This window comes from Brachyistius frenatus, unplaced genomic scaffold (assembly GCF_029030835.1).
Source record: "Brachyistius frenatus isolate BFR_SWC_R1_liver_20210118 unplaced genomic scaffold, ASM2903083v1 Contig_35, whole genome shotgun sequence".
NCBI classification, from domain to species: Eukaryota; Metazoa; Chordata; class Actinopteri; family Embiotocidae; genus Brachyistius; species Brachyistius frenatus.
Window position 1 is genome coordinate 135,696 of NW_027210634.1, and position 25,861 is coordinate 161,556.

Below are 25,861 nucleotides of genomic sequence, written 5' to 3' on the forward strand. Positions count from 1 at the left end.
AAAATGAATGACTTTGAGTAATATGAAATGAGTAAGTGATTACATTTTTCAAATATGTTAACTTAACATTAACCACAAGTGCAAATTACATCAACGCGGCATGAAAGCCAACTGAGAGGTGATATTCGAGCCATCTCTGTCACATCATTCCCCAAAGCTGTTTAGTTTAACATCAATTTCAAAGCTACAGTGATGCTTTCTCGCGTAAATAAATGTCCGTTAATTTTAAACCCCTGCTAAAGAAAGTTCACACATTTCTGAGTGTGCCAATCACCACCAGGTAAATCGGTCTGTTTTATAGTATGCAGAGTTTTTACGTCTGTTGTGTGGTGAGACATTCCCGCGCTGCAAACCGAGCATGCTCAATGGAGACTTCCGACGGCCGAGTCAGCAAATTTCCGGTTTGGCTTACGCGAACGTAAACTGGAATAAGAGCGGAGTGACTTTTCGAATGTCATCAGACTGAATGGATCAAATTCTCACTGTGAAAAGAGTCATTTTGCGGGGACACAATGTATTTGATTAATTCACTATTTTCCCAGAATACATCCACCATTTTACGGCCGCATCAGTAGCTACGGAGTGAGTGAGGATGACGTGTCAGCAGGGTTTTTGTAGTTACTCTCACTGGCAGAAAGGGGGAGACACAAGTTCTGCAGTGCAGGTTTAAAGTATAACTTTAAGTCGCACTAGTGGATGCCTGTTTGGATCTCTTTTGATCTTACATCTATCTTGCCAAATATATTTTTCCTAAGCCCCACCACTAGGTAAACAGAGGATCATCACCACTGTCTTTCTACGCTGTTTAGCTTCGGAAAGAGATGATATTATAGCGTTCTACGAAATAAGATTTTCCTCCTTAAGGGTCTATTTCCCTTTATAAGTTTCCTCAAAGCAATGTGCTTCATTGCTCATAAGACATGTGCAGTATGCCATGCAAATTGATGGCCATACTTCAGCAGTGTAAACAACCAGGTCAGACAAGGTCACCCGTTCACGCAGCTGGTTCCTGCCGAGGCTTGTTGGATCTGGTCCGTTGGGTCATCCGAGGTGAACCTATAACTCTTGAACCTTGTTTGTGTATAGGATGAAAGGCGCATCTGAGGTTTTGGCGTATGTCTTAATTTGGTAATTGTATAATGCATGTCCCCGTGTCTGTCTCGCACAAACACAAACACAGCGAAAGCTGTGGGACGCGAGGCGCTTGATGTTTGCTCATCGAGCCGCCGCGGGGAAATACTTTGCAACTGTCGGGACTTGTTCCTCTAAAGCTTATGTTAAAACCGCACCTGAGTGTCGAACTGATGAGCATAATTATAGCCATAAGTGTCTGAGGTTCTTTATGAATGTACTGATTGAGAGGGAAAACCGGGTGCCGATTAAAAACAATGTCTACGAGCAAACAGATGCAGGAGAGCGAGCGTGCGCGCACACACACACACACACACACACACACACACACAGAGAGAGAGAGAGAGACGGGCGCAGGAGAAAGCACACTGTCACGTGATTCTATCACATCCAGGAAGAGGAGAAGGATCCGTCTGTGTCCAAGAAAAGAAGTGACGGGTCAGATGTGTGACAGTTCAGCCTGCCTCCTGCAGGACTGCTGGGTCTTATCTTTTCTCACACACACACACACACACACACACACACACACACACACACACACACACACACACACACACACACACACACACACACACACACACACACACACACACACACACACACACACACACACACACACACACACACACACACACACACACACACACACACACAGAGTACTTCTCCTGCAGCCAGCAAAGATAAAGCACAGTTGTCTCCGTTTCCAGCATGTGTTACCAAGATAGTACAGAACAGGTTGTATGTTCCATCCAGAGTCAGTGCTCATTCGGTGATGAGTCATGACCCAGAAATGCTACATCCACTCAGGGGTGGAAGTTTTTAGAGCAATAAATAATCCTACTATTAGTTTAGATTTTACACTCATTGCAATGCAATTTGAAGGTGTGTATATAAAAGTCACACGGACATTTTGTTCTCTACAAAAGAAAAGAAGAAACAAGGAAGTTTGCAGGTTTGTTATTAGTTTCCAAAGCAGAGTTGTTTTTGAAATGAGTGCAGATCCCTGGGTAAATTATGAGCAATATAAAAGGCTGCAAGACGGAACTCCCCCGTTCCAAAATGGCTAAACATTAACATCACAGGGATTTCCAGACAGCGGGCAGTGAGCAAGTTCACAAACTGCTATTATATCTGATTTATTACTGCTTATGAATACTAAATAGGATGGAAAGTTACAGGGGATTGGTCATGATTTTCAAATTTTCGAAGTCAATAACTAATTTTAAAAAATGTAATCGTTTTTGCGAATCGTTTTTTATATATGTTTTTTTACTAGTGCCTAGTTACCACCACCAGTAGGGGGGCGGTAATGCCCTTTAAAGCTGTTTGCCAATCAACCACCATTAAGCGCTGCAACATTAGATGCTGCAGTACAAATATCTTGAAATATGCAAAAATTACTACAACCAACAGAAAGTTCAGAAGCACAGAGTAGATGGTCCATCCACAGGTCAACAATCAATCACTAACTTAACACGAAGTAAGTTTAATGTTTGACGAACAGCAAACAGCAGCTCTCCTCTCAAAGATGAATCTAAAGACACGATTCTTATCAGCTCCGTCCAAAGTAAGATTTTTCCCCCCGAATAATAATAATTAATTCATAATAATTATAAATAACTATAATTATAAATAATAATAATTATTATTAAATGAACATCCAATATTATTTTTACATAAATTCCCAATCCATAATAGTATATATTTAATGAATGATTGTGTAAAAACTGTTGTTTCTGATTGCCATTGAACAGAATCGGTATCCTCTCGGAGTAACACGCTGTCAGCGCTCTGTCAAACGTGCAGGCTGCAGCCAGCTGAGCAGCTTCCTGCCCTCGGTTCTCTCAGCGTTTATGGATGCGCTTTTCATCTTTTTTTACAACAACTGATCCCACTGCTGATAGAATTTTTTTTGATCGTTTTTTTTGGGGGTTAAACCCAGGAAATATCCTCCTCCCAATAAGTTCCACCTTTAACCCCTGGCTGTTTCACAGAACTGAGGGGAGTAACCTGACTCCCCGGAGGACATGGGAAGTTGGAGTGGGACATGTGATTAGCTGGACTTTCTCTGAAATACAAACAGACAAATCCCTTTATGTTACTTGTCTTTCCTGTCTTTAATTGAAATTTAAAAATTGTAGTCTGTTTTTTTTTTTGTTTTTTTACAAACATTAAATATTAGTGTATTTGACTAAAGGGGTGCAAGAATTGACATGGGAGGACGGACAAATCAGGACTTGCCGTTCAGTGATCTGTTCCCTATTTTTTTAGAACAAAGAGGACCTTTAAGCTTTAGTAAGACTCTCCATCTGTTGGCAGTCGACACCATGTTGAAGCAAAACATGCATAGTCATAAAACCGCAACAGCAAAATAAACAACAAAACGCAGATCTGCACTTGTAGGAGAGGAGCAGAGAATGTGATCCTATCGGCACATTCACATTAAAAAAAAAAAAAAAAAAAAGAGAAACTGGAGCGCGCACATGTGCGAACCATAAACTGATCATTGATTTTGTCAGTTAATCTCCAAAATCTGTTAATGGATAGACATGTGGAGTGATGTCTCAGGGTTAAGGTGGAAGTGCACTTCTGCGGTTAATACATTTATTTACGGTAAATTGTGTTTTAATTCGGTCCCCGGCGAAACCTGCTCTACCAGAGAATCTGACTTCCACATAACTCAACTCTTCACACTGGAGTTAAAATGAAGAGGAGGATGGAGGGTGGAGGTTGGTGGGAGTGATAAGTTTGGTGTTCACGCCTCCCAGGGGAGCTCAAAAAATGTCTTTGACTTTCCCAGGCTGAGATAGGATTTTTCTTCAGATATACAGGCACCCATGTTCAAGTTCAGCACAGTGCATAGCAAATTAAAGCAGAGATAAAATGAGCTTTTACCAAGTGCTGACTGCTGTGACTCCATTACAGTGATTACACACTCATGCGCTCTCGTCGCTGACTACGCAAGAAGAAATATTTAATATTTTCCTTACAGTTATGATGACTGTAACGACATAGCATTTGGGATATTATTGATCAAAATTACTTTGAAATAAAAGACATTTTAAGTCATAACTGGATGTTTGATAATGAAGATTTTTTTATGTGAATCTGTCAGATCTTTTTTTCTTTTTTACTTAAATGTATATCGAAGAATTTCTCTGAAATGTCTTTCCATTGTTGTTCATTTTCTTTCACCTGAATTCTTGCATTTCACAGCTCAGCTAATAAAGGACATACCCACTTTATAATTGGTGTGAATGTGTTTACTGTAAATATTATAATCCAGTGAATTTGTTTTAAAACTTTTTCAAAGATGCAACAACAACAACAACAATTAAGACTTTGCTTTCAGTCAATTTCCATGCATCTTCATTATTTGCACTTTTTTGTTGCAAGTTTATACATTTCTAAAAGTAATAAAGTATTGGTTCATTTCAAATTTTAACATATTGCTAAATAAAATGTCGGCAGAAGAGCAGCTGTAGGATGAATCCTCGTCTCTGATTGGCTGTTCCTGCTCTGACTGTACATGTGATCAGTCATAACATCACTGACAGGTGATCTTAAAGGTGATCAATGCGGCGGTATTTCGATAAACATGTCAAACTAAAACCTTTTTCACTTCTAAGTGTATCGTTTCTTAGGTGGATTTATTTCATTAATGCAAGCCTGAGTGTTCTCAAAATTTCTTGACAAAGGATAATTGCTCTAATGCCACATGATTTACATTTATCCCAAAACTTACTTTTCTTACTTCTCTTTATCTTCACTTCTGGGAACCCAGAAAAATTAATCACGAAATAAGATTGCAGCAGCAGTGTCCCACTGATAATCGCTCAAATTCCGGTTACTGGAAATGTAGAAGGTGAGTCATGTATTGACAACCTGCTCTGTTTTTATGTTTGAAGATTGTGTTTCCTTCCCCTCATCCCGTTTGGTCTTCAGCACGCTGGTAAAGTAAACAGATTAAGCGGATTAACACATGGCCGCATGGAAAAATAAATGCTCGCTAATACATCTCACTCCTTTGCTATGGTGAATATTTGTGCCGTTTGCAGAGGTTAATTGGTTCACTAAATCTTGGCAGGTACAGTACAGTACAAACATTTTGTTTTTTGTTCTGTCAACCAGCCTGACAGGTCGGAGCAGAGTGCCAGTTTTGATTTGTGCCACATAAAGCTCTACCCTGTGTCTCAATCCACGTTCTCAATTAAACGTCCTACTTCGAGTGCATTAATGTGTTCACACTGACGAGTATGGCGACTACAGCATAGCTGAGAATCAAAGGTTGAACTCTGCTCACTCTCAATGCTCTCTTGGCTACAGAGCAGAAAAGAGAAGCCAATGGGTAAAGTGCCGGAAAGTGCAAAACCTTTGATAGCCACTAGGGGCTGGTTAAAAAAATTTTTTTTTAAATCCTCCAGCTCCAACAGCCTTCCATTCAAAATGTGTCAACTTCTCACATGAAATACAAAGTCAAATATTGATATCAATTAAATCCCCTCCTTATGATCAGTGTTCTGCTGGATCTTCTAGAAATAATTCCATAATTATTTAGATATTAGACCTCAAAAGAGATGTTTGGAGGTGTGCCTGGTTTGATTGACATGCCTTAGGTGCAATCAGGTTGTCGTAGTATCGGTGGACGGGCACAGCGTCCTCGGGTTCTTAGTCAAATCAACCCCTCGCTCCTCCTCAGCTCTTTCAAATACAGTCAATGCTGGCTCCAAAAAACACGAGATGGCGACAACCAAAACGGCAGACGCAAGGTTCCAAAAATAAATAGCAGTTCACAAACCGGAGGGCAACGTCACGGTAGGTTGCCGCTTGAGCGAAAAGCCCACCCGAGTCTGATTTGAAACAACACTACCCTGTTGAAATTCACGCACTACACAAGTAAGTGTACTAACACGTAGTGTGCAACATTGAAGTGTCCTAACCGAAGTGTCTGAAATGAGACACACTGCTAATAAACTTTTTTTTTTTTTTACTGCTCTGACACTATATACAGGCCTGAAGGGGAAGATCTATAGCTGGAATTGTAGTAATGATGAATCTACATTACCAGAACCCCCCCCCCCCCCCCCCCCCAGCTTTAGAGCGCTTTTTTTAGCAAGTTTCAGTTTACTGTTAGCTGTCCGGTTGTATTGTTTCAGTTTCACTGCAATAGCAGATATTTTCCACTGGTATTGGTGGAGACCAAACACAGAGCTACAAGCGAGTGAATGTTGAACCTACAGTGTAATTAACAGGAAAAAAAAAACCTCATCGTAAAAGGTGCTGTTATGAGTGACGTTCAACCTTCTCGGCCTACAGATCGTAAAGATTTAATCCCACCTCAAATATTTGACCCATTTGTGAAACAGTCACAGCAGACATGTCCCTGAGTGACATCATTGTTCTTGTTTTGCACTTGGGTTGAGCACCCCTGGGTGTTTACAGTTTTTCTCAGCTGCCAGCTATCATGCCTTGGCAGTTAAATGTTTGTTTTGCCTCTTAATCATTCTGCCAATGCCACATCAAGTGCAAACCAGACTGTACTACCTGGATTGCCATTTTGTTTCAAGAGTAAGATAGTTGCTGCCCTGAAGGGGGGAAAAAAAAAGAAAAAAAGAAGAAGTACAATCCAACATACAGGCATGATGAAGCAGAGGGGAAACTCTTTTGAAAACGATCACTGTACTAGAAATAAAATCAGTATCGACTATGTGCAAGGATCAGAAGGAATGGTGCAAGGGAATGTGAAAGTAGTCAGAGAAAATAATTCTCTACCATGACCCTTAAGGGGCTCCATAGTTGCGGTCTTCATATGAAAAATATTTGATTCTTTACCTGCCAGATGTTTGACTTTTATCACAAGTTGCTAGTATTATACTTTTTATTTGATATATTAACATTATTATATTATACTATAAAGGTAGCACACAAAGGGTTCATTTTTTTTTTCTCTCCTGGAAACACCTGGAGCACTGAGACTCAACCATAGAGTCAAAAACAAAACAACAGAGCTAAAAGAGGATTAAAAGCTGAAAAGTTTGTGTCATCAAACTTTTGTCAACAAACAAAAGACACTACAAAAACCATGCTAATGCGACTTTCCTCACCCCAAGCGGTTGAGGCCGATGGCCGCCCACCTCTGAGTCTGGTTCTGTCTGTGGTTTTCTCCCGGTTAAAAGGGAGTTTTTCTTTCCAGCTGTCAATCATATGGAAATTGTTAAATGGTTGTGTTGATCTCCATAATGTTGTGAAGTTCTGTTTTAAGGAATTTACCATGTTACGTGCCTTGATTTGGGATTATATAAGTAAAAGTGAACTGAAAAATGTAATTAATTATCATAGGAGCATAACAACCTCTAATTTCTGTTGTTATAGTAGCCACTCAGTTCTTCTCCAAATATAAAATTTGTCACCAACATGCTATATCGTTCTCACAATATATGTTCTTTCTCAGTACGGGATGTTCTTCCTATTCGCCTTGCACTTTATCATAATATCTAGAGCAAAGTTGCAAAGAGGGACTTTCAGTGCTATAAATTTAATCTATTCATTTTTCTTCGCTGAAGATAAACTTCACCCTGAGGTCAGAGGAAGTGATACCTCGGTAAAAGTTTTGCAAGGGTTTAGGTGGAGTACACGACACATTTTCAGCATGCATCACATATCACACAACCGCTTTTGTAATAGTACACAAACACTAACATCCTTCTTTAAAACATCTTGTTTACAGACTATAAGTGACAGAATTGATTCATTAGTCATTTTCTGTTTAATTCAGTGAATGCATTATCAACTTCCTGACTGGTGTCCACACAAACATTTACATATTTATCAGCTGCAGCTGTTTTGGGGGGACACAATCTAATTGTGTACACGTAAGACAGACTACAAATAAATAAAAATGTTGTGGTTCTTGTGAAATATGGCATAAAAAAAATAACATCAGACACTCATATAAGTTGTATATTAAGATAAGACTATAGATCAGTTTATTGTATTCACATTTTTGTGAAAAATGTTCCGATTTTTTTTTTTTTTTTTTTTTTCAGGTTTTGTTCTGCCTTTTACTAAAGTCTTGAAGTGACTCAGTGGAATGTTTATGTGATTGGAAATGGCAGTTAAGAGGTGCTTTATCACAAAGGAAAAAGTCCAGGATGACTGTGTCCATGTGTCTGAGCTTGGTGTGAATTACTTTCAAATAGAAACTTTTCGTCAATTTAACCTAATGTGTTTTACCTGCGTGGCGATTACTCAATAAATGCATTGACCTTGTTTCATTGAGCGACTGCTGCGACTTTGCTGATGTCAACTGAAGGATGACGAAAATGGTAACGAACTAACGTGGGTGCACAAGGTACAGCAGCCTGTGGGAAACAACGGAAACTGGTGGCTGTTGTGATATCTGGCTGCGCTGCTTCTCAAAAAGCGCACGAGGTACATGAAACTGAGAGGAGGAGCTGCAATCAGGGGGCCCAACAAGAAACTTCCCTGTCAGTTGAGAGTGTGACAACAACGTGAAGTGCACCTCGCAGACTCGCAGCATCGTTTGCAGACCAAAACCGGCGGAGTAAGAACATCTTCCCTCCTGCGGATTCGTGTCTTCATCAACAATATGGAGCTTTCAAATCTGTGCGTAAAAGTGACATTTGGAGACGATGGATTTGGTTATCACTGGGAAATTTGAAGAGCGCGCATCAATGGAAAGTGTCACTACCTCGGAAGGGAGAGGAGAACCTCTGCTTCGTGTGAAACAGTGAAAGAATTCCTTGCAGGTATGAACACCACGGAGGCGCCACGGAGATTTCAACCGCCCACCATCCCGGTGATTATGTTCATTTTCGGGGTGGTGGGAAACGTCATCGCCATCGTGGTTCTGCGAATATCACGAAAGGAACAAAAAGAGACGACTTTTTACACGCTTGTGTGTGGCCTGGCAGTGACCGACCTCCTGGGGACCCTGCTGGCCAGCCCCGTCACCATCGCCACCTACATGAAGGGCTCGTGGCCGGGAGGTGAGCCACTGTGCCAGTACTCCGGCTTCATCCTTCTCTTTTTCTTCTTGGTTCAGCTCAGCATCGTGTTTGCAATGTCAGTGGAGAGATTTTTGGCAATAAACCACGCGTATTTCTACAACCAGTACGTCAACCAAAGACTTGCCGCGCTCACTCTTTTGGCCATCTACGTGTCCAACATCATGTTTTGCGCGCTGCCCAGCGTGGGGTTCGGCCAGGTGAAGCGGCAGAAGCCGGATACCTGGTGTTTCATCGACTGGCAGAACAACGACACAACGGTCAAGACTTTCAATTTGATGTACGCGGGTGTGAATTCAGTCGTGGTGCTGGCCACTGTCGTGTGCAACGTGATGGTGTGCGGAGCACTGATCCTCATGCACAAGCGGTTCATCCGCCGCACGTCTCTGGGCACGGACCAGCGGCGCATCGCAGAGCTCCGGCGCAGACGGAGTTTTAGACGATTGGCTGGAGCAGAGATCCAGATGGTGATCCTGCTTATAGCTACCTCCGCTGTTGTTCTCATCTGCTCCATACCTTTAGTGGTGAGTGTTGGAAAGCAATTACTAATCGCATTTTGCGCGAGTTATTTGCGAATTAAAACGTCACAGATTCAGTCAATTAAACGGAGCCTAGTCAAAGTTAAAATAAAATAAAATAAAAACTGTGGGCCCGCTGTAAGAGTAATCATAAGTTGCTGCTAATGAACTGTGTGATGAAAACAGGAATGGGTTGGTTAATTATTATAATGATATGCTTTCTGAACGTTGTGTTCTTGTTACACTTCGTTGCGGTTTGATGACGCATTTCTTTGAGGCACAACTGAGGTTTCGATCGTTAAAGTGTTCACCAAAATAGTGTTTGCATAGTTTCAGTATTTGTTTGTAGGAGCAAATTAAGTGACCTAAAATTGATCAGCGTTTACTTGCTCGGTTTAGTTCTCATCACCACATTTCAGTGTTCAGCCTGAGGCACTGCAAAGAATCATCCTCCAAAATTTAAAGATACAATTTATTTGACTATCTCTTCACTGCAGCTCGGCGTGGAAGCAGTGTGCAGGGAAACAAAGAGTGAAATCTGTGCAAATAATATTATAACTCTGTAAGAAATTCTTAGCATTTGTCAAACCCAGACTTTGGAATATATTTTTGCACACAGAGCAAATACGTTTTATCCTCCATCTCCACCAGTAGAAGCATTTCCAAATGGGATCTGTTATGAACAAGAGCAATGAGCAAAAACGGTTTAAATGTCCACATAGACCCCCAATTATTAGTTTAAGACTTAAAATAAAAATAAATTAAAAAAAGGTGAACTTCTGCCTTAAGGATTCCTCTATTAACTGTTGAATTATTGAACATGTCTGTGTTTGTGCCTCTTTGTGAAAGGAAGAATTTTGATTAAACTGTGGGGAAGCCCAATAGCCAAAGGCTCCCATATGTTTTTATTGGCCTCTTGCCGTCTCTGCACTGCTGTGCTTACACAGAAGTTACATACAGGCCAGTGTCTGTTTACATTCGACCACTCCATGCCATCCATGTTAACAATATGTTAAATAAATAGTGTGGACCAGCTAGAGCTTGTGAGAAAAGTTTGAATTGTTTCTGCATTTGAAGTGTTGTTCGTTGTTAAATTGATCTCCCCTTGCTGTTTTTCTCTCCTCATGTCATCAGCTGAGGATCTTTGTGAATCAGCTGTACAGGAACCAGAAAGAAGAGCTTTTTGGGTTGAATGACCTGCTGGCCATCCGCATGGCTTCTGTCAACCCCATCTTAGACCCTTGGGTCTACATCCTCCTCAGAAAGACCGTGGTTCTCAAGCTGATGGAGAAAATCAAGTGCCTGTTCTGCAAAATGGGCGAGCGGGGACGTCGGGGAGGTCGGCACTTCCACTGCGCCGACGGCCACCTCACCTCTTCGATCGTCTCCCGGGAATCCCCGTCGCTGGTGTCCCGTGAGCTGCGGGAGATCGTGAGCACCTCGCAGACCTTCCTGTACCCGTCTGAGAGGAACACGGAGAGTCTGGGGTCACGGAGCGGCTCCAGTCCACCGGCTGCACAGACGTGTCAGGGCACCCAGGAGGCCCGGGAGCCTCGGCGGGGTCTTCCTCAGACTGATTCAGAGGAAACGGCGCCAAGCGGGCCACCGAAAGAGCCTCCAGAGTGCCCCAAGAACTCGGCTCTACATGTGACCTTCACAGGGGAGACTGCAAACACACAGGAGAAATGCATATGAGCATCAGCATGGTCGCTGTATTAAGACCGTCTCATGAAAGCACTGCAAAGACACGACAGAGAAAAGACCGAACGACCATCCATCAGTGCTGATGAAATGACATTTGGCCGACGTATTGCTGAACTAAGTTTCCATTATCACTGTATTAATAATTACTCGTATCTCTAAATACACTTCAGCAGTTATATCAACACAACCACAGAGACAAATGTTATAGATAAACTCTTCCGTTGCACTTTTGGAACTTTAAACCACTGCTGGGCTGTTTGTAATGTTTGTTTTTGCGGCATTTTGACAACCTGCACAATGACTGTAAATAACTCATGTTAAAATGTGAACAACGTTCCCACGTTAATTTATTCTAAGTATGAAAATTGTACGTTCGTGTCTTCTCTGTGAGAAGGTCCCGATAGTTTGGAGCCATTTTTAAATCGGTACAAGATGATTACGTTCATAGTGGTTGTTTTTTTTAAATTATTATTATTTAGATTTTTTTTTTTTTTTTAGGGACATTTGCAAACAATTTGGTCGCATCAGTCGGCAGAGCGGCTCGATGATCGAAGCTCGTATCCCCTGTATTTCACAACAAAAGGCAGCTACACTGTGACTTTTACCCAGCACAGACACTGGAGGACATTAAGAGGCCTGTTAAAGAAATGTCTTCGGATAAAAGTGTTTATTTACTCCTTTCAGCACATTACTTCCATCAGCTTCGTCTTAGTTCACATTAATGTAATGTGCACTGCCTCCCATCCAATCAGACTTTACGGGGGAGTGAAAATCGAAGACATTATTAAGGGTCCCGTCTGATTTATGAGTTTGAGGTTTTGCCTTTTTTTTAAATTTAAAAAAAAAATGTATTTCCTGATTTAACATGCCCTTAATTACATGCTGCTATACAGATTTATATATATATATAAAAACATTTCCATATCCAGCCAGCGTCAGATTCACCACAAAGTGTGGCCCCTCTTGTGAACAAACTAATGTTGTACCAAACTCATAAACTGAAAATAAATGTTGATAAATATTCATATGAATCAAGAATTTGGGTCATTTATTTTGCATTAATTACAAGATTTAATATGGCAGTTACTGATGCCATATACAAACCCTGAGTAGTTTATGATAAAAAAAAAATTAAAAAAAAGATTATGCAGGAGGAAGGATCTATGAGCAAGCGTCTCTCTTCTCTTTACTGAAAATTAAATATAGATATCAGTCCAGGATATGAGGAAAATTCAGTACTGATTACTTGAGGTTAATGGCAGTCACAGATTTGTCAATTAAAACAATTAACCCTGTTGTACAAAGAAATGCTGCACAGCTTGTCATAAAAATATTAACTGTAAAATGAATTTCCAGAGATGCTTCAAACAGATCCTCGCTGAAATTCAACCCTTAAAACAAAATCCTCTACAATAACATGTTTTTTTTTTTCGGCCAGCATGTCACTGACTGTCATTTACAAAAATATGTGTTTCATACGATATTGATTTCATCACTCGACTGCAGCACTGATGGCTAAAACACACGAACTCGGACGGCTCGGCAGCGCTGACCTGCAGACAGATCGTTCCTTCGTCCCCCCCCCCCACCCGAAGACGATTTCCAGGTCCAACGTGGCCAAAGTCCAGAGCCTTCCGAGAGCCACGAGATCTCCCTCCGAGAACGATAACCCCGTTAATGAGAGCCGTGACGTCGGGGTAGAGAAATCCGTCGAGGCTGTGGAGTCTCCGGGGAGAATCGTGATTGACAAAACAGTCTGGACAGAGTTTCAGCGGAGAGGTAAAAAGGACTCTTCTTGGAAACTCGTCCTCCGTTTCCCACCTCATCAGTGGGACGGCGGTAACACGCGGGCTGTTTTAGACATTTAGAGCTCTGCCATGAGGAGTCTGTGAAAACAACCGGTCATTTGAAGGTGCCACTCAAAAAGCAAGCGGGCGCGGAAGCTGCGGCCTTTCAGCACAGTGGAGTTGAGAGCGAAACGGAAATGATCGTTACAAGAACGTTAACAGTGTTATCTGGGTCGAGGTGTTAATAGAGATCTCATTTCTGCAACTTCCTATTTTTCCGACTCACTGAACTTATCTGCGTTTCTTAATCTTTCCTCTTCGTCATGCCTTCGAGACGTATCACCGCGGCGGTTCTGCTGGCAGCCGGACGCTCTTTTTTTTTTTTTTTTTTGCTGGATAATGATTCTTTTTGTCTCAGATACCACGGCAACTTTGTATGCTCAGCTTTTTTTTCTTCCATGACTTTAATTCAGACTTCCGGACTGATTTTTTTTTTAGAATTTTACGTTACGATACTTCTGGTAGAAATAAGATGAGGTGAACTATGGTAAAGAAATTTGCAATTTCTTTTTTCTTTTTACTGTGCAGCTAAACATTGATGATACAAGTGCATTAAGGGGCATGTCCAGTCCAAACCCGCTTTCGCTAATTGAAAGGCAGATAAACGAAGCACAAAGAAAGGTGCACGGTGGAACACAGTGCCCTAATTAAATCAGAGGTGTATTTTTAGCGCAGCAAGAAATAAACCAGAACGTCATCTTCCATTCCCTTTAAAAGCCGTCTTGGCATATTGCTGACAACAACAGATTTGACACGTCAACGATCGCTTCTCCGCGGAGGAAGCAGAACCGCTCGTGCGCGGACCGAACAGACACACGTTCACAATAATTGCGCGTTCACGTTGTGATCTTTTTCAGTTTTCGAGTTTCGCAAACGCACACTTAACATACCAAACACGCAGTCGGTTTTGTCTGCGGCAACACACCCGACCACGCCTCGATTTGAGACCGGCACGCCCACGGGCGCCGATCATCAACGGTAACGCTTGGAGTTTTTGTCAGGTTCGTCCTCCGACGGTGCAAATCACTCGACCAGCTTCTGGAAAACAATACAAAATACCAACAGCACACAAACGGACTCAAAGGAGAGGAAAGTGCAGGAGACACAATCGTAAAATGTTATGCGTATTTATTCAATTTTTGACGACTTGCCGGGAAACAACCTGTTTTACAAACATTCATACACATCAACACCTCACAGGTCATCACGAAATCAGCAATTAGAACCTGAAAGCACTCTTAATATTTCCAGCTAAGATGTATATTATTACGTGACAAAAATCGCACATAAAGATGACGCTAATTTGACTCCTTTCAAGTGTCGGAAAGTAGATCCTAATGTTATCGCAGAAGCACGTTAGCTGTCGGATCAAAGTGTTATCCGGTGAAAATACGTTAAAGACGAAACAACCGGAAGCTGTTCGGGTTTGCAGCTTCTATCTTATCTGGATGGAATCTCACTAAATGGGAGTCGAAACTTCCTGCCGAGTGACAAACCGACGATGTAAAAACGTAACGTTTAACTTTACAGGGATGGAAAATGGGCTCAAACAAAACTCAACAGAACCGTCTTCACGGTCTCCCGTATCAACCTTCGCCGCTCGTCGAGTATTCTCATCCTCGTCTCTGATATCAGGAGTTTAGGCTACGGCTTTGCGCACTCGCGTTGCTTTCATAAATAACACCATCCATTTCTATAAAAAAAAAAAAAAAAATGGAAACAGGACTGCTGAGAACAGTTCAGAGTCCTCTCGCTTTGACGAACTGCTCCTTTGAAATGTCCTCTGATCCCTCGTCTCCGGTCGGTACGTTTTTTATATTCCCCTCGGCGTCCACGACCACGGCTGTCCTCTTCAGCTCCTCGTAGCGCGTTTGTCGCTCGGCGACGGCCTCGCAGGCGGCCAACACCTCGTCTGACTCGAAATCATAATCTCGCTGGAGCTCCGGGGCGTCGAGGATCTGCTTTTTAGTCTCCTCTTCTTGGCGAATCTTCTCCTTGGACGCCAAGTTCTGCTTCTGTAACCTCCACGCCCAGGTCAGGTCTTCCTGCCACAGGGCGCGCTCTGACGGGCACATGTGGATGGCGACCTGGAAGGACCTCACGGCCTGCGGGGGGGGAAGAGCGCTGACGTGAGCACGGGACGCAAACACAAGGTTCTACGGGAGGTGAAGGCAGGGCTACTTACTCGTTCTTTCGGCGACGAGGAGTCTGGCGTCTTCCGAAAATGAAACGCTTAACGCGAACTCTTTCGGGCCCGTTTGCGGCGTCGCTGTGACTCTTCCAGACGAACGGCGCGAGAGAGAGAGAGAGCGATCGGAGCGCGACGCGAGCGCTTTCCACGCTGCGTGCGGGGGCAGATCGATCGTTTCGTTAAGAAGACGTCAATACCTCGGCGCCGACTGTGCACCCGCACGTCGGTCTGGAAGTTGTGGTCCCGTTGGAACGGGAACACAAAGCGCCAACAGCCTTTTACGCGAGCGGCTGTCCGCCCGGGGAGCGAAGCGATGGAATAAATCCAGCTCGTCGAGAAGACCGATGAGCTCGTTAATCAATCCGGACAAACGGCCGAAAACTGTCACACGTCGTCCAAAGTTAAGGGACTAAAAAAAAAAAAAAAAAAAAAAAGTGAGAAGTCCACTAATCCTCCAGCGGAGTAGAAATCAACCCGTTTTCTGAGGCTCCGCAGGAGCTTTGTTAAGTCGGAGAAAAGAACCGCGATGATTTTTTTTTTTTTTCTTTTACCCGAGCACCGGAGGTTCTGTTTTCAACTTTATGAGCGTAGCTTGGAAGTACACATTGTTGACATGATATGTACGACAAATAGACACAAAAGTGTGACTGCTGAAACCGAGGTGACGTGATCGGCAAGGACGTTTTGTTTTGTTTTTTTCTCTGGAGAGAAGACGCATTTCTCTGTTGGAGCTGTCGGAACTACAAAAACACAACGCAAACGCACGTGCAATCAAACGGCGCGGAAGCAAAGCGAGTTGAAGCACCGTTATGCCGCGACGGTTGTTCACTTTAGCGCGCCGCGAGCGCCGGGGCAAGGACGTCACAGCGCGAGCACGCTAACGTAGCAGACAAAGAATCGGCGCAGGATGTAAATGAAGTGAAATTTAAAAAAAAAAAAACAACAACATATAAATTGATACTTGGTTTAAGACAATATTCTTGAAAATAAAAAATAAAAAAACAGCTTAAATACTCCTTTTGTTCAAAGTGAATGTAGCTTTTTACTTGGAAGTGGGAGCCTTCGGTAACCTTTAAATGGCAACGCGGCATTGCGTACAACTCGGCGTTTAACGTTCCCCACCTCCAACATCCAACAACCTGCGCTGTCATGGATTACGACAGGTCAGCCGTAATAGATTTCTAAAAAAAAAAAAAAAAATGAAACCGTCTGTGCCCAAAACAACACGTCAAGTTTGGTCTTGAACTGACTGGAGCCGCATCAATTATTTGTTTGTTTTCGAAAGTAATCCTGTAACTGAAGAAATGTCATCGTGGGTTAAAAGACTGACTTCTCTGGGAAGGGTGGAGGAGGGGGGGGGGGAACCCACAGCTGCACAAACTTAATGATAACAATGGGATGATGAATGGCGACAGAGCTGTCGTGCAGCGTCGTTTTCCGACATCAAGAGAAGCGACAGAAAAACAAAACAGAAGTTGTAGTTGTTGGTTTTGGGCGCTTTCCATTTTTCCACTTCGAATGGAAAGGAAAGAAGGAACAGGACAGGCCGATGAAAGCGAAAATGGGGAATCACTGCACGCATTCACATTCGCACAAACGGGCACCACTCGAAACATGTTGGAGCATACGACGCTTTAAAACTGGACCCAACAAGTCTTGCTAAAAATAGGTGCGCATTTTTTTTTTTTTTTTCCCCTTTGCTTCCCAAGAGCTTCATTATACAAGGAGGTGTGTCTATATTTGGTTTTAGTTTGCGTTCAAGTAACTTTCAACACTTCCCATTGTTGTTTCTGGTGCCGTAGCGCAGGTCTCCCGCTCGAGGGCATGTAGGAGCGACTCGCGGCGCCACGAACCGAAGCGCTTCCGAGTTTAGTCTCTGTTTGCGAGCCTCGAATAGAAAAATAAAATGTAAAAAAAAAAAAAAAAAGGAGGTGGTGGTGGTGGTGGGGTTGGTGGGGTAGAGGGGGGGAGGGGGGGGATTGAGTGTAACTGTGAGCCGCGAGTTTCATACAACCACAGGTCCCGGCGTGTTCTGGGGCAATTTAAGCAATCGTCCCGAGCCCCAGGCAAACTGGGTGTGCTTCTGAAAGAGGCCCTCTCCGTCTCCAGCGGCAGGGAGTTCACAACGAGCAGTGAAAACAGGAGTAAACGGCGGATCTCAACGTCTCGTCCAAAACTGACTTACAAGCACCTACATAAACGGGCGCAGCTCGTCGCACAGTCAAGCAAAACCAGTGCGCTCGTCCCTATCGGGATAATTAAGCGATCCACCGAGCAAGAAGCCGTCAGTTGATACGCAACACCAAGGAGTGAATGTTGCTGCCGTCTAAAGGGTACGGAAGGCTGCACCAACACACCAGCTTGAATTTTGGTGTCAGCTCATGGGGGGGAAAAAAAAAAAAAAAAAAGACCACAACCAAGCAACGCACTTTCTAACTCGGGTTTGCTCAAAATTCCTCCCGTTACTCGTGTTTGTTCTTCAACCTTTTCTCGAGCGTCCCATATTTGTTTTTTTTGTTTTTTTGGCGCGTAATCGACAGCCGTACTCACCAGGTCCACCTCTCCCAGGTTGAGCTGCGCCCGGCCCAAAGTCTGCCAGCCCTCCCACCACAAGGGACGAAACTTCACCGCCAACTCCGCTGCTTTCACGGCCGGAAACACTTCCTGCAGCACGGTCAGGACCTGCGGAGACGGCGAACAGGCGACAAGACCTTTTTCAGGGTGTCCTTGTGATAGCATGTCATGAACAACAACAACAACAACAACAACAACAAAATGCTCCGCAGCCCAACTCGACGTCAAAAACTCCACAGGGAACCTTTAAAACGTCGCCGCAGAGCTTCAAAAAGAAAAATGAAGAAGAGGCAAGAATATCTTCAGGCTTTGGGCTGTTGGTTAATCACCAGATGAATCTTTAACGTAATCAGCTGTTCGTTGCATCACTGCGGCCCCAGTGGGGAGATTCATCCACCATGAGAACATCAGTGCACTGTGGAACAGTCATGGTCACCACATTCCTCTCAGTAATTCACTTGATTCATTTATCTGTGCTCACATCTACCAGTGTCAAACTGAACTCATTAACCAGAGTCTTCTTAGTCATCTTTTATTCTACATTTTATAGAGAAACTCTTTAATTTTGCTTTGCCGTCGTGTGGGGGAACGAGCCGTCGAGAGCCGATACCACCGCGCATGTATTTGCACAACGGTCGGCGAAAAAGTTTTCAAGATGCTCCCTAATTCGTGGCAGTGCTTTTGGATGTGTATTTTGTCCACCACATGGGATGAGGCTGCGTAATGTAAGTGCCTGAAGAGGAGCTTCCCATTAAAGTAAAACTTCAGCTCCTCTCTTTACTGCAGTATTCTTGAGACAAAAGTGCACTTTTAATCAAATAAAACTCAATTTGAGTGAGAAGCGGTGCCTCTTGTGAGTTCAGTGTTCTTCTCTACCAGGTGGTACACCTACCCTGACGTCATCTATTGGTTTGTGAACTCCCATTTAACTGCCATACCTCTCTTTGAGACCTTATATCTAATTAATTTGGAATTATTCATTCAGTCACATTTAGCTAATAACACCATAAGAGAATATATATATTTTTTAAAATGACTGACTGCATTTCATGAGAGAAGTTGAATAAAAGTCTATGGCGCCAGAGGCTGTTTGGAGCCAGAACCTACTGGCCCTCAGTGGTATTGCACTTCGACACCGGCTTTACTTTTCAGACTGCGTCCATTTTTACACACAATCTATAATATAAACACACTTTTATTTTATTTTTTGTAATTCTCCCTCAAATGTGGCGTTCAAACACTTTTGACATTTATGAAAAGGATACGTAATAGAGGCAAGATACTTTACAGTTTACTGACATCAGTGCACTGAAACAGTAAACTTCACTGGGATTTTAATAATTATCACTAGCTATTAAAAAAAAAAAAAAAAAAGACACAAATACAACAATTTTAAATTTACCCTAAGAATCTTTTTCTGGATTATGTTTTGTAAAAAAAAAAAAAAACACACACAAAAAAAAGTTTTCAATAACATCAAATACCGTCCGACTTATTTGGCATTATTGAAATCTTCTGTGACAGGCCAATATTAGATGATAAAATCAGCCAGCTAAAATATCAGTCAGGTTCTAATTCTTGGGTGTACACTGCACCCAAACCAGGTCTGGCACCGTGGTGAAGGCTTTATTACTGCCTTGATATTTCAACTTGATACCCAGTCGAATCCCTTGATAAGTTAATAATACCCACAAAATCTCCGTCAGGACAATGAAAACCGAAATGGCACTTCTCGCTATCAGCAGGATTTGCTGTGCTGCAGATGAAAATCATTCGTGCAGCCAGGAGGATGTGGTGGTGACTGCTCTACAAACTGGATCAATATGAGACACACAACACAAACACACAGACGACAGGGAATGGAGGGAGGAAGGGGAGGGGGGGGTGTGTGTAATACTGATTAAATTCAACGGAAGGAAAGCGAAGACGGGAAGTGGATGAATATCGTCAACGTAACCGTCCTCGTCATCTGGACCAGTAATAGCCGTTCGATGAGCTCTGGGCTTTCAGCCTAATGATGGTGAAAAACATCAACACCAACAGTGGATGCAAATAGGTGAGATGGGAAACACATGTGTGGTTACGCACGTTGATGAGGAATGCAAGTCTGTTTGTTATGTTAGGCTTCCAATGGTCATGGGATGAGGCAAAAAAAAAAAAAGAAGATACTTCTGCTACGGTGTTTCCCAAGGCCTGGTCCGCTAATGATTTCCTTCTCAAATATCCTGTCATGGATCATATTAGGCATACCATGCTGCAGGAGGAGGAATTGTATTGTATTAGATGTAGTAAATTAATAAGAAATAATGGAGTTAGCTCCATTTGTCTTGACTGCACCTTCTGACTTTGACACTTTTCTCAAATATAAAAGGAAGCTTCTTTTTTTTTCTTTTCCAAACATGTCTGTTAAAAGAAGAAGAAGAAGAAGAAGAAGTGGCAGCTGGTGATAAATATACGAGAGCAAGCAAATGGAGATAAAAGCGAGAAACATGCTGCAGTTTTTCAGTGGTGTCATCCCTGTGCGGATATGAGATCACCAATGGAGGTTAAATGTATACCGGGGTGGCAGCAGAAAAAGAGTTTATGTGGCCATGATGGTGGAATAATAATCAGCTATAATGGGCCACTGACAGGATGTGTTATGGCTAATAAATACACACATATGGTACAAAAGAAGGGATGTGCAGATTATACATATGCTGGTGGTTAGCAGCTTTCCCACACAAATAAGATCTGTTCTCTTGTTGTTTTTTTTTTTTACCGATTTCCTATATGTTCCTGAACCCGGTTACAGGGGGTGCGACGCTAAAGCAGTAGATAAACATGATGATAAAGTAGGTATGTTGTAAAATATCATTTGTAATATACCTGAGACTTCATCTCGTACAGCAGAGGGTCGTCTGGAGTCAGCTGAATGGCCTCGTCCCACTTCTTTATGGCCTCCCAGTGCCTAAAGAAAACACACACTGTGGTTCAAATCAAACTGAGAAAAAGAGTTAACTACAACCCGACTGCTCCAGATACGTCGCATACAGGAAAAGCTGTGCAGCCTGGTACACTGATAAAACACCCGTGCATCCGATTTATTTATAGAGCATGAATGTTTGTCTGGTATGATTTTAAACCCTGTTATTGTTCTTACACAGACATGGTGCATTACATCAAGTTCAACGTGGCTTAGTCTTGACTTTTGCTGACGTTCAGTTTTTTTTAAGTAATGCAACCAATATAAAAAAAAAAATCAAAAAAAAAAATCACATAGAGCAGTGAAATTGGACACCCAGTCTCATTGTCTCCGCCCTGAGATTTGAAACGTGTTACTTAACCTATCACGGGGTCCCCTGTTTTTTCAGTGGCTATCACAATGCCTTCTATAAGGATGTACGTGACTAGAAAGATTTCCATTCTTGCATAAGACTTCTCAAAAGATAAGAAAGACACACTTTTAATGAAACACGGCTGAGTCATATTTCAGCTGTTTATTAGTATATATTTCTTTTTAATTTCCTTTTAATTTCCAGATGCAACTGACTGATATTTATTTTGCTGACTTGCAAACAGACAAAATGACAAATGGACAATATGCTCTGTGGACTTCCTGAAGCTATGAAGCCACAAGTGTGCTCCACAACACCGGTGCACCTGCCCTGACAGGACGGCAGCACGGAGTACACAAAGGCTGCAGCAGGTTGAATAAACAGACACGGTGAACAGACAGGTATCGCAAATCAAACTCTTTCTGGTCAGTTCCTGTGCCAGCGAGGCGCTGAGGTTGTCGTACTGGTTTTTTTTTTTTTTTTTTTTTTTTCAGACAATGAGAAACATAAACAGGATTTGCATAAATTTGAGCAGAAGTCAGTGTGGCCTCACTCCAAGCAGGTGCCACTGCCGAAGTCTGCTGTTTTGCATAAATCTGTTTACCGGGATTCACAATTCTGCAAAGGTTTTGACAAGCAGAAATTGACTTGTTGTTGTTTTTTTTTGTTTTTTTTCGCCTCACTCAACGGACACATGAATAAGTTCCTGCTCGAGCTCGAAAAACTCCTTAAGTCAATATTGACTCGAGACTAGTTTCCCGATCAAGACAGTATCTGTCATCTTTTCACCTTCAACCTGCGTCTGTTGTTTAACAGGCGGAGATGTCAGTGAGGAAATGGAACTGGAGGAGTGTGGAAATCTGACCATGACATGAAGCAAACAAACACTGCAGATTCATATGAGGAAATTAAGCAATGAGCAACACGCCACACACACACACACACACACGCACACGCACACACACACACACACACACACACACACACACGTTTATAGTTTGAAGGACGACTGGAGAAATATGAAATAAATTGGAACATTTTTCTGTGTATTTATGTGCTGAAATTATCGGGACATAGTTGACATGTTTGACATAGTTGCTATCCCGACAGCACTAAACCAGCAAACCGGCTAATGTAAAACCACCAAACTGCAGAAGATGATGAACATCTGAAATCGCTGTTGAGAGCCAGATTACATCTTGCAAACTCAGTTTTAGGGATTAAAAAAAAGAAGAAAACGGACTCAGCACAGTGGCTCTAAGCCAGACAAATCAGCAAACTATGCAGAGTATTTGGATGGTGATGATGTGACTTGCTGCCTTACACAATTCCCACAACTTGGAAAAAAAAAAAAAAAAAAAAGTACACATCTGTTGAGGAAATGAAAGGAGATGCAATTCCACAACTGCGTGGCCTATGTTTTTTTTTTTACTTTGTTTTAGTCGTGTTTGGTAGAAGGGTTCATGATGGTGTCTGTTTAAAAGGTGAGAACTAGCAATTAGCCTGCGTGTGAACAACTTCTATTGACGACCGTTTCAGACTAACACCTTTTGAGCCAGAAAAAAGTCAATCAGTCGGCGAGACGACGGGTATTTTCTGTTTCCTTTCCTTTCATTAGTGCAGTCCATGAATACACGTGTCACTAACTTGAGACTGTACTCTAAAAAAAAATTTTTTTAAAAATTAAAAAAAACTTTTGTGCAAGCAGCTTATTACGACCCACAGTTTTGTTTTAAAGTTAAGCGACCTGAAGCGCTCGTATAAATAATGACAATCTGGCGTCTCCCAGTTTAGATGACGTCTCCACGAGGAGCCTGGTCGGGTGGAGGGTTCGACACCAGGGCGGACTCGGGTGCCGGTGGCCGCTGTTTGTTTCCTGTTTCCAACCACGAGCCGGGACACCTTTTTGAAAACTGCATTTACTGTTGCTATGACAACGGGGGTTGCATAACTTTTAGGGAGTAGTAACTTCAACGCCCAATGCAGTTCAAGTCTTCATTCGAAACCAAACCGTCACGAACCAAGTGGATGTTGTGCCCAAGTCTTATTTAGGAAACATTCATGTGGGTCTTACATGAGGGTTAGGAACAAATTACCTCTGTGGTCGTATGTGTTGGAGGACCTGTTGGCTCATTCATGCATAGACAACAATGACAGGGCAGTCTGTCGCCCTTACAGAGACACAGCAGCAATAACTGATATTACAGAAAACAACTTTGGTGTGTAAGATTACGGCGTCTGTGCAAAGTTTATAAAAAATCATCTCTGCAGTTGAGGAAGTAAAATATTAAACAGGGTGATAAATATACAGTGCCAGATCTAAAAAGTGTCTGTGGTTGGCAAAACCATGGCAATTGCTAAATTCACATAACACATCGGTTGATACGAGAGTAAAAATGAAGACAAAACAAAAACATGAAAAGTTACATAAAATTCTTCCTTCAAAAGACCCCTATGTGCGCATAATGTGACTCAAGAGGAAGCTCAGATCACAAACGGGTGCTTGAGGAGCTGCTAAGTTACATCAGAAACTTCTAAACCTTTGTAATGACGGACTAACGTCAAGAGGCCAATGCTGTTCGAGGAGGCAAAAAAACTACTCCTGGCTGACATCCCCGACCGGATCGCAAACCCCTAAACAGCTATTATGGAGCAGCAGGACATCATTTCCACTGCAAAATCCACTTTCTTTCTGCTAATACAATTACAGGCAGTCACTGAGAGCAATGACATTACATCCGCTGGGCGGAGGGGGTTTCACGAAGTAATTTTTTTATTGGCCTAAAAAGGTCAGGGGAGGAAATCTAAAATAACAGTTCCTGAAGAAGGCCTAATTTCTTCTCCTCTGTGTTGATGGCCACCCAGTAAGCTTTCTGCAAGTGTGGCACAAAGTGACACACCTCTGGGTGTTTATTTAAAAACTCAAAAAGTCAAGAAATATCTTTTGAAATTATAATACTGCTTACCATTGGTCAGCAGCAAAACTTTAACTCGGCACAAGAGTTTACATCAGTAGGTTGCAGAGTGAACTGTCGAGCAGATTTGTTGTGGTTTTGCAGAAGTTTAAACATTTGTAAAAAATCCCTTTCTGTTTGAAAAGCTTTCATAATATTGCTCTGTTCATCCCCCCCCTTTTAATACTAAACGTGGATCGTCAGGTCAGTTTCTGCCATGGCTAAAACTTAAATTATGGTTGTGCTTTTGGCTTTTGACATGTAAATGTGTGCCACCAGACTGTAAGACTCCAGATGCTAATTGTAACCATGACTTTCACAGAAAAAAAAAAAAAAAAAAGCCATAAAATCAAATACAGGGAAAACCTCAAACTTGGATTAATCTTCCTTTGAAATTCAATATTTAGTCTATGTTTATCTTTACTATCAAGCCAGTAGTAATCTACTAGTTGTGTTAAAGGAGTCCACGAGCTCTGTACAATAGCGCCCTCCTCTGGAGAACTTCTAGCAGCACATGTATCTTTGTTATTGCCAAGCTGAGCTCCTTTAAACAACTCTGAATAAGATTTAATTGTGCTTACTATAATATCACAAAACAAGATTGTTTGCGTGGCACTGTCGCCTCACAGCGAGGAGGTCGTGGGCTCGATCCCGGGCCCGGGGCCTGAAAAGGTCAGTTATCGAGGTTTGCATGCTCTCCCGCGGGTTCTCGTTGTGCACCCTCACCTGCCTCTCTCAGCCAGCTGTGCGCCCTCGTCCTTCAGCCTCTTGCTCTTGGCAGCGCAGTCCTCCAGCAGGATCTCCCGCCGTCGTTTGATGACGTGCAGCCAGTCCACCTCCTCCCCCTGACTCGGTCCTCTCTCCTCAGCTTTCTCCTCCTGAGCCTCAAACTGCTGCACCACCGACTTGGACACCTTCTCACCAGCTTTCCTCTTCCAGCCAAAAGAGGCCATCCTACGGGATTAGCAAAAAAAAAAAGGTCAATAACAAGAAATACGATCTGCAACGACAACAGGAAACAGCTGACGTTCTTAAAGACTTTTATTTTGAAATTTGGAGAACACTGGCTAGCACACCGTTGCTATCAGTCGCCGGGTACCAGTGACTTTAAATACGGCTGTGACAGTCGGGTATATCTCTTATTTAACTACAGGATATATTGTTATGTAGTGACTAAAATAATAATAATACTAAAACAAGCCGGTAAACAACAACAGCCAGGCACATCGACGCGAGCTGACTGGAGCTAGGTGACTTTAGCAGGCGACGTTGAAGAAAACTTGGCAAACAATTGCCACGAGCTTCCAACCTCAGTCCGCTTTCTCACACAAAACTGCAATTCAACTTTTTATTTAAATTTATTTTATATCCCATGTAATTTAGGAGGAGCCGAATACTTACATGCAATTCGTGGTTATCCGCGGGCAACACTGGGCAAAGACTATCGGAAGCTAATCGTTCGCCATATTTGGGTGACCCTTTCGTGCCGCGTTCAATAAGTACCGTTAAAACGGAACGCAACACCTACGCATCAGGTATTTACGTAAACTTTGGTGAAAAGAAATACAAATGCGTCAATAAAGGTTTTGGCAGAATGG

The 25,861-nt window shown here is 42.5% G+C and overlaps 2 protein-coding genes across 2 annotated transcripts; one reads left to right on the plus strand and one right to left on the minus strand.

Annotated features, from left to right (window-relative positions):
* The first annotated feature begins 8,574 nt into the window (after positions 1 to 8,574).
* Positions 8,575 to 12,395, plus strand: ptger4b (prostaglandin E receptor 4 (subtype EP4) b). The gene is made up of 2 exons (XM_069700787.1): positions 8,575 to 9,682; positions 10,811 to 12,395. Exons 1-2 carry the CDS (start codon positions 8,903 to 8,905, stop codon positions 11,369 to 11,371), a joined length of 1,341 nt encoding a protein of 446 aa, XP_069556888.1. The 5' UTR covers positions 8,575 to 8,902; the 3' UTR covers positions 11,372 to 12,395.
* Positions 12,396 to 14,338: 1,943 nt separating this feature from the next.
* ttc33 (tetratricopeptide repeat domain 33) lies at positions 14,339 to 25,762 on the minus strand. Its single transcript, XM_069700788.1, has 5 exons — positions 25,665 to 25,762; positions 24,990 to 25,217; positions 20,861 to 20,942; positions 17,969 to 18,100; positions 14,339 to 15,332 (listed from the first exon to the last, which is right to left on the minus strand). Coding segments are annotated over exons 1-5 (810 nt in total). The 5' UTR covers positions 25,667 to 25,762; the 3' UTR covers positions 14,339 to 14,966.
* Positions 25,763 to 25,861: the final 99 nt, after the last annotated feature.

Coding starts and splice junctions, on each gene's coding strand:
- ptger4b (XM_069700787.1), top strand. CDS start 8,903: ATGAACACCACGGAGGCGCCACGGAGATTTCAACCGCCCACCATCCCG. Junction 9,683..10,810: donor TCTGCTCCATACCTTTAGTG/GTGAGTGTTGGA, acceptor TCATGTCATCAG/CTGAGGATCTTTGTGAATCA.
- ttc33 (XM_069700788.1), bottom strand. Junction 20,943..24,989: donor CAGCTGGCTGAGAGAGGCAG/GTGAGGGTGCAC, acceptor TGTTTTCTTTAG/GCACTGGGAGGCCATAAAGA. Junction 15,333..17,968: donor ACCTGGGAGAGGTGGACCTG/GTGAGTACGGCT, acceptor CCCCCCCCGCAG/GCCGTGAGGTCCTTCCAGGT.